This window comes from Charadrius vociferus, unplaced genomic scaffold (genome assembly GCF_000708025.1).
Source record: "Charadrius vociferus isolate BGI_N301 unplaced genomic scaffold, ASM70802v2 scaffold32, whole genome shotgun sequence".
Lineage (NCBI taxonomy): Eukaryota > Metazoa > Chordata > Aves > Charadriiformes > Charadriidae > Charadrius > Charadrius vociferus.
Window position 1 is genome coordinate 4,715,307 of NW_009647856.1, and position 16,503 is coordinate 4,731,809.

General features: G+C 39.0%; 1 protein-coding gene across 1 annotated transcript in view; it reads right to left on the minus strand.

Moving 5' to 3' along the window:
* Positions 1–16,236, minus strand: part of SEMA3D (sema domain, immunoglobulin domain (Ig), short basic domain, secreted, (semaphorin) 3D) — a 98,890-nt gene extending 82,654 nt beyond the window's left edge. Inside the window, exon 1 of the mRNA XM_009882931.1 lies at positions 16,049–16,236. Within this exon, the coding sequence (XP_009881233.1) occupies positions 16,049–16,163 (115 nt within the window). The 5' untranslated portion in view covers positions 16,164–16,236. The remainder of the gene's footprint in view (positions 1–16,048) is intronic.
* Positions 16,237–16,503: the final 267 nt, after the last annotated feature.

Genomic DNA, 16,503 nt, shown 5'->3' on the forward strand with positions numbered 1-16,503 from the left:
TATTTTTTGGCTCAGTCACTTCTACTTAAGCTCATGTGGTTTTTGTCTGGCTCACTGCTGAATGTTGTTACGGTACAGTCTGAAAACAAATTGTCTTGTATTACAGCTCCTATTCCCCTAGGTGAGATTTATTTGGCAGTATGTTGAAAAAAATCTTACTTCATGTTGAAAAATTAAATCCAACATTAAGCACTACACTGCCTTATGCCAGCGCTGTCCTATCTTTTGTGAAGACAAAGATGTCAGGGGTATTTTTTCTAAATTAGTAACACTTTAAAAGACCTGCTTATTAATTGACAGCAAGATCACTTACAAACAACTTATGGTTATCATGGTAATATAAAAACTTAAGTCCTATCCAACTTCTTCGTACACTAGAGCTGGCTGATGAATAGCCTGGCTGAAGAATAGCTAAACCAGTGTTACAAGTAAATAAAAATTTTGAAAAGGAAAAAGAAAAGCCCTCTAAACCCACAACTTCTGAAGCTTAGCTCACTCCACTAGTGTGTTTTTACCCAATAAGAAATAAAGATGTTTTCCTCCTGAAACATCTTTTTTTTTTGTTGTTGTTATTGGGTTCTCTGTTACAGGACAGCCACTTCTAGTCAAGCAGCTAATTTCTGTATGACGTAAACGTGTCTTCATTAGATGTCATACTCTGTACAAACCTCCTCCTTTGTTTTTTCTGACTGGAAATTCTTGGTACTGGATATGATGGAGCTGTTTATTGGGAAAGGATTCTCTGATGCTGATGATAGCACGGCAGGAGGTTTTAGCTCCTTTGGGCTACTCAAATTCTTCTCAGTTGATCTCTAAAATACTGTTTATCAGCTGAGTATTGCTACAGCACATCATTTCTGAGTAATCGTCTTTCTCTTCTCCACCCATGACATAAGAGCTGGCTGAATTACTAGATTATCTGATACATGGTTTATAATAATAACCACCTTATTAATTCTGCAGTCTCAGTTAAATCCCTATGTAACAATTCTATGTCCCAGATAGGATGGAGGGAAGGAGAGAAACACAGGATCACAATACCTAGTAATTAGTCATTCACAGGCATTAACATAAATAAACAGGAGAGATTCATGAATTTCACAGGCTACTGTATTTCAGAAATCCATATCACACTGCTGCTTTTAAAGCTCCTCTGATGACAACCTTCCAGTCATATCACAGCGCTCGCCCGCAGGACGTGGGTAACTAAGATGCAGAATATGAGAGAAAATTCCTTCTCATCCCCAACCATAGGAATTTGATCTCAGTAAGGATAAATGATACGTTTGTGCAAATGCTCTAAAGCACTTTCGTTGCTTAGAGTCATGCAATCCATGGGCCTTTGCAAGTGTATCACTTGCCAAAATATGTAGACCTGATTCTCCACATACCTCAAAGGAGATGACTGAGACTACTCTCCACTTCCCCTTTCTTTCATATTTGGAAGGAATGATCGCTGTAGCGACCATCCCAAAAGGACATTTGTCATCTATTGCTTAACACTTCTAGTATTTCTTGGTAAAGAACCACTTAGAACTGCTACAGCAGGGAGGGAAAAAGCTGTCTCATGACTGAAACACCCAAGTGGGAACAAGCCCTGTCTGGTGCCTTGTGCAGCCATTTGCTTCACTGCATCATAAGGAAAGCATTTGTAAAATGTTCCAGATGATTGAAACGACAGCGCTGTACACTGATTTCTTACTGACGCAAATGATAACACAGGCTGCAAAGTGGTGAAGAATCAGGTCTGCTCAGTTATTTACTAACTATTGAAAAGAGTTTGGAAATAAGACTCTGAACATGGCCACTGATAAGATTAAAACTGAAACATGACCTAATAAAATTTGTCAAGTAAACATTAACAGAGAATTTATTAAGTTACACCCAAATTAATCATTGTTCTCACTCCATTAAAGCAAAATAATCCAATCTTATGGGTTGAAATTGCCCTTCACAGTGAGATATATTTAATATCACCAAGGATATTACACTGGAAAAATTTACTATTAAAAGCACTTTTGCCCAATGGTTTTCAAGCTTAGAGCAAGCTGTTGATTTGAATCACTGCATCTCTGTAGCCAGGCTAATATAGAAACAACATTCTCACAATGCACAGAAACAAAGTTAGTTACAGGGGTGGTCTTTTATGAGCACATGTTCAGCACTCAGTTTGAAATGTGTATTTGCTGTTTTACTGAAAACGAAATACTTTTTTCCAGTCTGGCGATTAAATGAATATTTAGCAAAGTCCCTTTCTGGGTTAATATTTCACTGCTGAGTGTTAGAAGCTGGAATAGTGACTGGTTTTTATTCACTTAGAAAAGTATCTCAGTGGACTTGGCTCTCAACAGCATGACCATTGCTTACTTAAATACCCTCCAGCAGCAGACCCATGGCATAAAGGCTTTGAATGAAAAAATGTCATTCTGTTCTGGTAACATGTATTTACATTTATACAGCATAGTTAGACTGTTTAACCTCAAGTCACATATGTGGTGACTGTGTTGCTGTTCCTCCACCCCGGCATTGTGTAATCATGCAGCAGTCCAGAATCACTCGGTCAAGGCTCAGAATTGCCCCTGTGACCAGTCACAGGCATTTGTGCAATGGCTTAAAATGGCAGAAAGGGAACTCCTCAATCTGTTTCAAAACAGCTGCATCTAATGACACCTTTGAAGGACTCCGATTTTAAATTCTGTAATTTCCATATATAATAAAAAAGAAAAAGTCACATCATTTTCTTCCAGTTAGGAGCAAGTTCTTTCATGTACTGTAACATACCCATGACAATTTACATGAATATTGTGTGAATCCTCACCTAAATTTTGGGGATAAAGAAATGTCAATATAACAATTTACTTAATTCCTAAAGTGTTTTGAGTTTAGAAGATCCAATTGACCCCAGATGTATTTGTATGAAGGCAAAAAGAATAGTTCCAGTCTACAATGAATCTCTACTACATGATACAAGAGGCAAGTTATATTTTGTTTAGCTGCATCTCACCATGGACAATGATGATTTGTTGTGCATGCCATGTGGCTCTTGTTGCTGTACAATGAATTTTATTTGGCCTGGAGGAAAACGTCATATTCATGGCACAGCAGGGCCTTTCCAAAAGGATATGGATTACTGGGAACAGAGGAAACATGATTTCTTGTTGGCACAATATTGTGTCAAAATCTTGGTTCTCTTTCTGAGTAGCCCCCAATAACACCTTGTACTCCACCACGTATTTTGGAGTTAGATGCTTCTGTTCCTCTTTTAGGATTGATTTGTGCTCCAGGAGGGTATTACAGTCTAGGACAGTGACACTGGAAAGAGAACCTTTTCAATGATTGCTCCAAAATTCAGGAACAGTCTGCTACAGGTTTTAAGGCATTTCAGGGCATTTTCACTTTGAGCTTCAGGAACTTCTATGGCCCTGCTCAGCAATCAGCAAACATAAAATTTCCCACATATCTATTTGCAAATACTTATTGATAGATGTCAAATCTGGCAGCATTTTACAAACCCAGAAAAAATCATAAATAATTAAAGTAGCTCCATTATGCACTATGCTTCTCAAGCCATCATTACAGACAATAGTAACTAAGCAATAGCTCTCTCTGTGCAGTGGTGTGAAGACATTTTTTACACCTTTCATCAGGAAGCAACAGATCATATTCTCTTCGGATAACCTTCACAACAGCTACTCCACCAATAAAGAGGAAAAAAGAAAAAAAAAAAAAAAAAAAGAGTTCATGCTGTGGGACCTGATTCTCTTTCATATCAGTAAAGCTCACTTGAAAGGAGATGCTTCTGAAGGATCAGAATTGAGACTACTGCAGATTATTTAGTTCATCTATTTCAGAGCCAGGAGTTAGAATCAACCTACAGTCCTGTCTTTGACTGTGCTTTTTAAATCTGCAAAAATGGTAATACTGTAAAACAAAATAGGTAGCTGCTTACCACCAAAAATACACCCAGTTAAAGCATGAACTAAACAATTCTCGCTCATGTTTATGGAAATGTATTTTAGTTGCCTTTTAACTGCAAATAAATTTGACTAGTGAGGCAGCTGCACAAATAACTTGTAAAGTGTTATTATTGCAGAGATGATTAAAAGCTGCTTTGTGACTTCATGTTATTGGTGAAAAAATGCAAAGGCTCAACTCACAAAATCCACAGGGCCAAACTAAATAATTAACTTTTAATAGCACAACTGAAAATGTATCTGAATAAAATGTTTGTTTTTCTGAAGAAGACTGAAGACTGTGGATTTGCACAGGTTCCCTTTTCCTAAGTAGTTTATCTTTCTTGCAAAATTGCCAAAGTAAACAAACTAACTGTTGTTTCCAAGGCCAAATTAAATCACTTTTTTTTTTTTTTTTAAGTGATAACTGTGGCTATTTAAAGAATATGCACTGCAAATGTAATTCAATATAAATGACTGGCAAGCATATGAGCTTTGGCAATGTGGAAATAATTGTTGGCATCTCATCACACATACCTATTCATTAAGAACGACTGGCACATTGATAGACTTAAATAATACCAAAATTTCTCTTTAAATGAAAGGCAGAACATGCAAACAATGGACTCATCACTTCTATTTCCTCATTGTAACTGTCAGGACCAAACTTACCTTTTTTTCCCCTTTCACCTCTCACAGATCCTGTGTAATGGGTAAATAATCTGTCATTTGAGTGAAATCTGCTTTCTTCCACTTCAGTCTTATTTCAAATTCCCTTCAAAGTACCCCAATGGTGAGGGGATATTGCTCTCTAAGAGCATAAGATTTTTTTTCCTTATATCTAGCAGAGTAAAACTTCAGGCCATTATTGAAGTCAGAAGCCAGTTTTTTTCTTAACCATATAGAATAGGAACTACCAACTTAACTAGAGACCAAGCTCTAGCCCTGTCTTTTAAAATTATCTTCCAGTGACCTGAGTGTCAAGCAGCTGAGATAAAACCTCAGCCCTGTTCTGAGGGTGATAGCTTATAAACTCACCTACTCCTAAAGCTCTTCTGAAAATCCACATCAATAGATCCATAGTGCCAAATAGCCTGAGTTTACTGACCATAGGAAAAGACAGCTTTAAATGAATTCTCCCAATTAAGAACCACAATTTTTTAGATATCTTGTGTTAACTCGAAGCCGTTTTCTTCATGTTCAGAAAGTTCTTCAGTTAACCATTTCCCACCCTCTTGTTCCTCCCAATCTATCATCCAACCAAACACATAGAAAGCAAGAAAGCAATGATAGGCTTCAGGTGGAAATAATGGCAAAATTCTCTTTGACTGGCTGATTTGAAAAAGCTGAGTTAGACGCACTGATCATGAATCAGTTTTACTGTTCCAATTAGTCTACCATCTCATCTCATGAACCTTCAAGCTGCCTTTTAGGTGCATAAACATATGACCTGCAGGAGGGATGAAGTGTGGGGATTAGCCCACACTGTGAGGAACAGGCAACACAAATGCACTGATAATAGGCTGTGCCTACTAACCGTTGAACATCAAAACCATCTCAGGGGTTTGGGACTTGCATTAACTTGCATGAATGAATATACTCCACACTGCAGCAGCGGACTCATTCTTTCCTGCTTGGATGGAGATGTGTATTGTACTTCACAAGTACATCCAAGTGTTAAAAATGCAACATGGCGATCATATTTAGCACTTGGCACATAGTTCTTCCTTTGTCAAAGTACGGTTCAGAAAATCTATGCAGCGCTAACGCTCCTTTCAAAACAAATTACTGTTGTTGTATTGCACTTGCCTTCAAAATAGTACCAACCCTTCATTTCAGACTTTACTTTATTCAGAGTGATGCAAAAATGGCTGGAGTATTTTCAAGCACCTGTGCCTGAAATTGTCTACTAACTTCATCTTCAGAGAAATTTCTGAGAACATGATATTCTTTGGAGAAGCCAGAGCACCCTGAGGACAGAGAGAGGAGGTCTTTGCTACATTTTATAGCCCACATATCTATGAGCTGGTAAAACAACAGCAGGTTGTGTGACTTCTTCCACCCATACTATCTGGTAGCAGCTGTGCAGAATATGACATATTTTTAAATCCTTACTCAGTTTTTGCTTTGTCGATGAAATTACAGCCTAAGGAAGTAAGATAAGTGGACTTTGTTTCACATTTGGAGCAAATGAGAATTTTGTTGTGGATTTCAATGTCCAGGATTTAAACCTGCAAGGAGTTTTCTTGAGTAAATCTGAGGTATAATTGGCTGCAGAAACATGGATTTGGCTCAGTAGCTGGTCTGACACTACTGATAGGTGCTGACAGATCTCTTTGGAGTCTGACTCACTTTACTCAGACCTGTTTTCTCAGACTGACACCAGGACTTGCTCCAATCAGCCTACAGCTGTGATATATGAAACCTATTGTTTTTAAAATGCTCAGCTATCTTAATAATACTTTCACTTTAACATTTTTCTCACCAGCTTCAAATGTATTTTCCAGCTTCCTAATGAGAGTAATGTCCACAGCAAAGTAGATAAGGCTTTCAGGCTAAAAGATGAGAGACCTTGAACTGCAGTGGCATGAACAACTCTGTTGTAACAGCAGCATCAAATGGCATGGGCCTGGAAAACACATTAGTATTGATACTAACAGGCTTAGGAGGGATACAGAACAGCACGAGCTATTCGTGAAGAAGGTGAGTTGCCCGTGGAAATGAGAGTTGATGCCAAACAGATTTACTTGTTTATTTACTTCATTAGCGCCTCTGTTTTCAAGACTTAAAAGAAGAGCTCACAGACAGAAAAAATCCAGATTTGTTGCCTATCATTGCTATTTGCAATTTCCATACTGATGTAATTGTATTGTATGCACAAGTTATAACCAGTGTTTGTGAGCAACACAGATTTTTATGAAAGTACTCAATAGCTGTACGTCCCACCCTTCCCCACCCTCTGCACGCTCCACAGACACACACCCCACTTGCATTTGCATCAAGACTTAGAGCCAGACTCTCAGTTTAACCACTGGGACCTGCAATAATTTTATCAGCTGAGGATCTAGCCCTGAGCGTATAGCAAGAAGCCATGGGGGCCATGCTTCTCTCCGACTCCAAGCATTGGACCAGAGCCCACACAAGCTGTATGGTCAGGCTGTAAAGCTAAATAAGATACAGAGATAAAGTCCTAACTACTAATACTAATAGTGTATGCCCTTGCCAAAGGGGCTGACGAGAGCTGGAGCTGGTGCAAGAGAAAGGGCAGGTCCATGCATCTGGGAGCAGATGAGGGAGGAAAGAAGTGGATATGTGTGTTTGGGGAGAAGGGAGCAGGGAGGGAGATGTCCTCCTTCCAGAAGCAGCACTCTGTTATGTTGGCTCAGCTGCCATGAAACCACCATCTGAGAGAGCCTGTTAAGTGCTGATGGTCCTTCAACGCCCATCCCACAGTCCCCCTGAGGGCAAGGAAATTTCCTCATTACTGGCTTTGAAAAGCTCTTCTGGTTTCTTGATGCAAGCAAGACAGGTCCAGATGGACGAGGCGGCAGAGCAGATACAGTAAAGGAGGAGAAATCAGGCCTGGGAAACAATAACCAGCTCATCAGCACAACCTGCTACCCAGGGAGCAATGGCAGCGTTTGGCAGGGCTAAAGGGGCTGCGGTGGGAGGAGTGCCTGCACAGGAAAGGAGGCAAAGGGCAGGGACCTCTGTGAGCAGATTTACCTGTCAGTGGAACAGATATTTCCGCTGTTGGCAGCAAACCTGCTTTAGGAGGTTCCTGCTTGCTCTCCCCACACGTAACTGCTTGTTCCTGTCCCCGCAGGGGGGTTCCCTCTCTGACACAGGCCAGATAATCTTTCTTTCCCATGCTCTGAATGAGGAACCAGAACTTTTATAATGACAGTGGGGGCATTAATATTTTAGCTGTTTCTACCATCATGAATGATGGTTGAGCTCACAAGGCAAAATTAATATCCCTGCTCTAAATTGCTAGAGAAGTGCAGTACAGAGATGCAATCGGTATAGGGAAGCACTGTTTAAGTCACCCAGTCATTATCTAGGGCAGCTGTACAGGATGGACATTGTCTTTTAAAAGTGTGGTTTAAATGTAGAGAATGCCTGTTTTCAGGAAACTTCAAAGATTTTTCCCATTACATTCTTTTTCCAGTTTTCCAGATATATTTTATTTGATTAAAAAGTAAGCTAGTGTAGCAAGGTAACTCAGTTGGCTAATGTGAAGGTAGGTTTTCAAAAGAGTTTTGCACTGGTAATAACAAAGGACCTCTTCTAGCAATTAAAATAAAACCAGTTTGCATTATAATAGCTTGGAGTAGCATAATGTTCTCCTATGGCAAACTGAAATACAATTATCAGTTATACTTTCTGATATTGACAAGAGTTAAGTTCTTATGAAGCCATTAAAACTAGAGGTCATTGAATATCTGCATTAATTCCCTTATATGTTAGTTGTTTCTGTTGGAGTTATGCCTAGAAAGCTGTTAGATTTAGAGTCTCGCATGCAGATATGCAGTTGGACCCAATGTCTGCCTTGTAGACTTAAGCAATGTTGTGATAGGACTAACTAAAAATTGCAGGGCAAGGGATATCAGTGATGTAGGCACAAGGTAATCATGTGCATCGCCATATTATGTCCTGTCAACTATTAATATATAGGCATAAGCTATTATTTAATATTGGAGGGTGTGTGTGGGGGGGTCGATATATCTTGTTATTCATATTTAGATATATTTATCCATTTGGGGATACCAGTGGGTGTCATATGGACTGCTGCTGTGTTACATATTTAGTGAGAAACATTTTTCAAAGAAATGCAGGGTTCATCAATGATGCAGAGGGATTTGTATAGTCTTTCCAAAGCTGCCAGATAAGTTGAACATTCAATTTTGGTGTCTTCAGTAACCTCTTAGCCATCGAACTCTGTGGTACAACACACCATACTTCTCTGGGACAGTCAGGATTCGGATCAGAAAGGAGAATGCCTGTTTTCTTGAATTAGTGGAAAAAAGGTATCTTTGTCACTCCCACTCTCGTGCCTCTCTTAACCACAGCTAGCCCAGCCTGCTGACTTCTCTGATAATGGTCTGGTGTGATAAAGGAAATTTTGTCTCTCTCTCTTTCTGCTATCTCTTTGTGTATTTATCTCCAAAGGACTTTGACTACAGAACAGACCTCCCCTGCAACCCTCGGCCCTTCTTTGAGGAACTCGTCTATAAATGGAACAGCAGAAATGAGGGAGGAAAGGGAAATAGGATATGACTTGAGGACCTGCACTGCAACCACAGATGTCCACCGCTAGACACACGCTGACGTCAAGAGGATCATGCCCTCAAATTAGTGCATAGACAGAGAACAAGGTTGGGATCTTTGAAGCTACTCAGGATTGGGTTAGCTTTACAAATGTCTTTAGTAAAAGTGCAATTAGACACATATTTCTGAAAGTACCCTCTTCAAAGCTGATGCCACTGCTCATGTATCTTCCCCATATTCTTCTAGGGAAGCAGTTTTCAGTGTTGTCTCATCCTCCTTTTTACAAGGGACCACTCATTCTTCCCCAAGTCTTGCTCTTTTGCTTTTTTTCTCTCATCTTCTGAGATTTAATCAAGTGAACATTCCGCAGAATAGTTTGGTATTTTGTGAATACAATTCTTTTTTTATCCAATTGAGGCCCTTTTGTGATCACAAAAAAAAGAAAACTGTTGTGAGCTACAGGCTGTTTACACTGTTAAGAGGTTGATACGGGTCAGTTCTCTAAGGTTATTCTTAGTTCAACTGCTATGTAAACTGTTGATGTCACTGACTGGAGGCTGCTCTCCAGGACATTATATATATGATAATTATATGACAGAAAATGCAACATATAGTTGGATCTGACCTCCAAGTTCACTAGTTTAAAAAAAGGAAAAAAAAAAAGTCTGTAAGTAACTTGCTGTTTTTCCTGTTACTAAAATGTAATAAACCCCTTCAAGTTTATACTTAGTCTACAGCATATACAAGAGTCTTTCCTCACATGGACAGCAATGCCCATCCATCTTCAACCTATGGTACATTTTAAGTATCAGTGTTCACTGCCTCCAGAAAGCATTTTTTGAGACAAAACAGGCAAAAGCCATTTCATAACTAGACAAGCAGCTGAAACTAGGATCTTAACTCTCACGCAAACATTTTATGTTGCTCTACAAAGGAATCTGAGATTGATTTTTCAGAGAAATCACAAATCGTCAAAAATGAATTAAAAAACAAAGGGGGGATTCAAGAAAAGCAGCACTTCCTCACTCAGCACATTTTCCTTGATCTTTGTCAGCATTCAGAATTACAGCTGCTGATATTGTCACAAAAGCATGTTTTTACTGATTTTTCTTCCTCTTCCTATAGAGCCAGCGCAGCTGCAGAAATGCAAGCTCATTTCTAGGCTTTTTTGTACATCACCAGTTTACCACGTTCCAACCATTCATAGCTGTGCAACACCCCCATTGTGGTGCCAGGATTACCACAATGTCACAGACAGTTTAAATGAGGCTCACGGAGCTATACAACAGTAACTATATTTTATATGCATAATTAAATGATGCATGACATGGAAATAAGCCAGCTTTACTGAAACAGAACAAACTAACTGCTCTGATGCAACAGTTAAGCATCCTGTCAGTTATAAAATGAAATACATTTAAAGAAAAAATATTTAGAAAACAGGATGCTCAATATTGTGAATTAGCATGTTCAAAGGACCATTTTTAGAACATTGAGGAAATGTACTTAACCAGTCAAGTTTTCAAAAGAATTCCTGGCACCAAAATGTTAACCTCTGCTTTCTTTTTCACCATGTTGTAAGAATGGATCACTCTTAGGGAGAAAAAAATTCATGTATGCAAAACACTGTGTGAAGCTAAGCAATTCTTAGACGTGGCTAATTTCCATGTGGAGCTGATGATTTAGCGTTGTCATCCATCAACAGAGGAGACAGAATTGCATGTCTCTAGTTCACTTATTTGAGATGAAAAAAGTGAGGAGGAGTGGAAATTCAATCTTGCTTAATTTTACTTCAGTGGCAAAACTCTTGCCATAACTTTAGTAGGAGTGAGAATGCACCTTAATTTGTTCAATGTGAAGAAGAAAAAAATTCAGCTGAGAATAATTTTCTTGTTTATTAGATTTAAATTATTTCCATAGTTGTTTTTAACAGTGTTAAGTAAACCCTGTCTTAAAAGCCAAAGATTGCCTCCAGCCTTGCCTTCTCCTAGCTGCTGTGTCACAAGTCAGGATCCTGGTCCTCTGACCAAATCCACACTGGTCACAGCAAGCGTGATGTGGTTTTGAGGCATGGTCGCACCCCCGTGTGGCAATGATATATGTTTGTGGATGTCAATGTTTATATGTCACTGGTGACAATGTCCAAAACTGGGCTGGGGCATACCTCCTAGCCAAGAAAACAGAATGCAAACTTCTGTAATATAAATGTATTCTTATGAGTTATAAATGTAGTCTTATGAGGAGCAGCTGAGGGAACTGGGGTTGTTTAGCCTGGAGAAAACGAGGCTCAGGGGAGACCTTATCGCTCCCCACAGCTACCTGAAAGCAGGTTGTAGTGACGTGGAGGTCAGTCTCTTCTCCCATGTAACAAGTGATAGGACAAGAGGAAACGGCTTCAAGTTGCACCAGTGGAGGTTTACATTGGATATTAGGAAAATGTCTTCACTGAAAGGGTTATCAAACTTTGGAACAGGCTGCCCAGAGAAGTGGTGGAGTCCCCATCCCTGGAAGTATTTAAAAGATGTGTAAATGTGGCACTTAGGGACATGGTGTAGTGGTGGACTTGGCAGTGTTAAGCTTACAGTTGGACTTGGTGATCTTGGTCTTTTACAACCCAAATGATTCTATGATGCTTTGAGTGCACAGACTACAGCTGAGATGTCCATGAAAAGCAACAAAATAAAGCAAATCATTATGCTTAGATTTGTGATTAGGCATCTACATTTCTACTGGAAAATTTTAGGAGGGCCACAAATTGAAAGAGGTTGAAATTATTTTTTGGTTTTTTTCCTAGAAGGCAATCGACATTCTGATCTGGTTATTCTCTGTGTCTCACTATAAAGTAAAACCTAGAAATGCACACAAAAAAAAACCTCTAAAAAAGAACCTGCCAATAAATTGGTAAAGACTACTACCCAAAAGACAGAGAGAAATAAGGCTGTCTATACAATATGAATGAAACACGTTTGTATGTATGAATTACGACACAGGCCCTTCCCTTCTTCAGTAACAGAACTGATGCCATCTTGTAAACGACAGTATTGAGTGAGACTGGTATATTAAAATCTTCTGCATTTGTGGTGGTGGTGGGAATGAGGATGCTAAATGAGGTAGCAGAGAGTAAGATTAGGGAAGCTGAATGTCACTTCTGTGTTTGCAGAGTTCTGCAGTTTGGATGATGGTCATAGGTTATCTCCAGCCATATCAGAATGAATGACAAATGCACACTGTTGCTCTGAGACTGAATGTAGTGTTATACAAAGACTATTAAAATATGGAACATTATTTAAAAATCAGGCCCAAGTTTTCTATAGATGGTAATCCTCTATTAGAAGATAGTTTGTTTACTTTCTTCTAATATTAAAGCTATAACATAATAATAAAACCACCTCATACGTATGTAAGAGACATAGATTAATTAAGGTCTATGTAGTGAGAACATCCTAGAAGCATCATGACAGCAGTGATAATTTCTGGGATATGAATGACATGCACCATTATCTAAAAGCTAAGGTCTAGGTGAAGAAGATAAAAAGAAATATTGAATAATTAATTAATGAACCAGGAAAAATGTGGGAATATAGGATGAGGTAAGTAATAAGAAATCATAGCGTATTATATTAATACAGGTGGAATATACATGACTTTGCCTCTGTATTAAAAGATACTTTAATTGACTTGTATGCATTTATAGTTTTATGTGTGTATGATTTTTTAGAATGCATTTCTAGAGCCAGGGCAAACAATAAAGGAAATTCATTGTATAGTATCATGTTGATACCCACATCATTCACTCGAATATCTCTATCTTAATATTTCCAGCACAGATTTCCACCCCTTAAGCAATCTCACAGAAGAGGAAAACCTATAACTGCCATGCAGGCAAGCTCTAAAATTTTAATTGCTGTCTGAACGCCTAGGACTTGTGACGCACCAGAGTTTATTGAAGCACTCTTGCGGTTAATAGACACTTCTTTTAGCTACCCCGCCCTGCTCCTTCTCCCTCTTCGTCTCTCTACCGCTGACTTCTTTGTTTCTTCCTTTCTCTGTTTTCTGTGTTCCTTTAATACCGTTCCCTCTTCTTCTTTCTTTCCTCTTGTCCCCGACACTTCTTCCTCCTCAGCATTCATCACTTGCCATTCCCTTTCTTCCCTTTACTGTCAGGGCATGGCAAGAAGCAGTTTCTAGCCCTCAGCTGAGGTGTGCTGAGCTGCAGCTGTGAGATGAAGTAACTGCAGAGGAAAGTCCTGTTCGCTTCCAGCTCTCCTGCCCGAGCAAATGCTCAGCTGTTCTGGGAAGATGGAGCTATGCCATCCCATAAACACGTTGCTCTTGGAAGGGGATGAAACCTTCCCTTGAAAGACAACATCTTTAGCAGCCAAATGAACACACATGTGTGATGAGATTTTCAGAGCTGCCTGATGTGGCCAATTTTTGGTCAGTTTTCCATAAAGAAGGAAAAGGGTCCGGTACTATCCTTCCCATGATATTTCAAGTCTTAATTCCAAAGAATGGAGATGCCAGGACTTGTCAATGACATGACTGTAACAATTTTATGAGAATTGGCAAGACAATTCCTTTCTCCTACATCTTATTCTCAGAAACCTTGGAGTTATTTTGTCTGGAATTCTTGGAGGGGGCAGGGAGAAGTCAGGAGAGGTAGGAGAAAAGGCAAGTTTAATTCTGACAACTATATTAAATAGTCAGGACATCTGCCATGCTGTTATCAACAAGAAAAACATGATTTAATTATGACAAGCACTACCTACATAATTTCAGTGCAGAAGTGTGAAAACAAAGCAGTAACTTTTTTCTTGTTCCCTGTGGAAAAAGACGAATGCTGCTCCCCAAAACCAAACCAAACCAAACCAAAACACACACAAAAAAAGAGCAAGAGCAGGCACAATAAAATCTGATAATTGTCTTTCCTTTGGCTTTTCAGTTCCATCACAGCTCTCCAAATTAAAATTTATGTGCCATTTTGTATCTGCTGTTGCTTTTTTTTCCCCCTACAGGGATATAGGTGGATAAGTTTGGATAGGAAACTGTATCCCTCAAGCCAAAATGAAAGGTTTATAAAGTTGCTAATAAAAGTTTGGGTCAGGGCCTAAATATCAATCATCTACTCATTGTCTTTTTAAACGAGCTCAGGCATTTTCCCAACCACTCCCAGCAGGTCTCTGCCACTATTTTAAACTAAGATTTCAGTGATTTTTTTTTTCCTGTTTTGACCTCAATAATTTTTCTCTCCCACTCCTTACCTGCCAAATGCATCCATCAGGATTTTGCCAAAGGCGATCTGCTTTTGAAGTCAAGGGGAATTCACTAATCATGAGTGTCAAATCCACAATAAATGCCATCGCCATATGGTATATGCTGCTATTGGGAATTATCTCAAAAGGCCTAGCTGTGAGAAGTCTGGCTGTATGTTAGGAGGGTTTTATTGCTAACTTTCATAACTCATGTCAGGTCTTTCGGTTTCTGTATTCACGGGCTTAAGTGAGTGCAACTGTTTCCTGAATTTATAAAAATGTTGTCAAGATCCCTTGATCTCTCTTCCTCTGTCTCTCTCACACAAACACATTAAAACACATATATACACAGGGGAATACCATACACAGTGGCATACAAATCTAGCAAAAGAGAAGCTTATAAATAAATAGTATGTCATTGTGCTTACTCAATAAATTCCTGTCTGTGTTAAACTCATGATAAACGCATCATAACCACTGATGAAGACTTTACAGCCTCCTGTCCCATTCTGTAATGCATATGAAGACCTAAGTTTGAAAAACTGAGAGCAGAATTAGCTCCCATACGGGCAGGATGTTGACATAACTGAAAAAAGAATAAGATAACTAACTGGAGAGCATTTGCTTTAGCTAAAGAAGACAATATCAAAGCTATGTATCTCTCTGCCTTCTACAAACCATGGAAGTGTACAGTACATTCAAAGCTACAAGAAATCTACCTTCTTGAAGAACTTTTCCAACAAAGTATTAAAAAATCCATCTGTATTTACACTCCTCAACCTGTAACATTCTCAACAAAAAGTACACATAAGGTTAAGAAAGTCCTGAGAAAAACACACTTTTGTGATGCAAAGAGGAAGAAGAAATAAAACAAGATTTCAAGAGTTTAACATACCAACTTAGTGACAGAGAAAAAATGATTACAAAATTAAAATATCAGTGCCATTTGAAACACTTGGGGTAGCTCTCGTGAATTTCCCTGGTCCTCTAGAAAGGTGTGAGTGTCCTCCACGTCCCATGTCACCCCCACTAGCCACATGGCAATGTCTCCAATGGGCCTCATGACATTTCAGGTAGCACTAGAAATCTATGTTTAGGCAATGACTCCCCCTTAATTTCTGTGTGGTATATTGATATCACCTAGGAGCAAACTGAAATAATAGTTTAAAAACCCAACATGTACCCCTTCACCCAAAAAAGAGAATTTAATACTGTCCTTAGTCAGAATTTACTTTGAGGGTGGTGGAGCACTGGCACAGACTGCCCAGAGAGGTGGTGGAGTCTCCCATTCGGGAGACATTCCAAACCCGCCTGGACACCTTCCTATGCAACCTGTTGTAGGTGACCCTGCTCTGGCGGGGGGGTTGGACTAGATGATCTCCAGAGGTCCCTTCCAACCCTGACCATGCTGTGATTCTGTGATTCATCCATCTTTAAGGCTTCTATCACGTGTTTCTGGGAACTGTAGGGACAAGTGAGTTTTGTTTTCCTGATTAGCAATACAAATGAACTGCTGGCAACATCACATCAAAACAAAAGTGGCAGAATCAGAAGAACTGCTGAAAAGTTTACCTTTATAGGAAAGCTTAAGCCTTGGGATATTTTGTTTTGACGTTCCAGTGACTGGAAGGAACAGCATCACTAAAGATAACAGGCTGCAGGCATGTGGTACTTGGGAAGCTCTCATTCTGCTCTCTTCTTCTGTATCTTTTTTTGTACTATGGTGAAATATCTCCCTGCTTTTCAAACAATCCAAATTTAATCTGGAAGAAAAAAGAAAACATCTGTCAATTTTTTGCATTATTATATAAATAATAATTCTGAAAACAAGTCAGACCTATCTTTAAAGAGTAGCATATTTAACACATTTGTTACAAAAGTATTTTTTCCTCAAGTATAAATCAAAATTTTGTAAATCTGCTTTTTTAACACTAAACTTACACACTTTGAGGTTGAAAAAATATGTAAACTTTGCAAGCACTGATGTCTTGCATAGCTAAAGTATAAGCACAAATTAAGTTAATGCA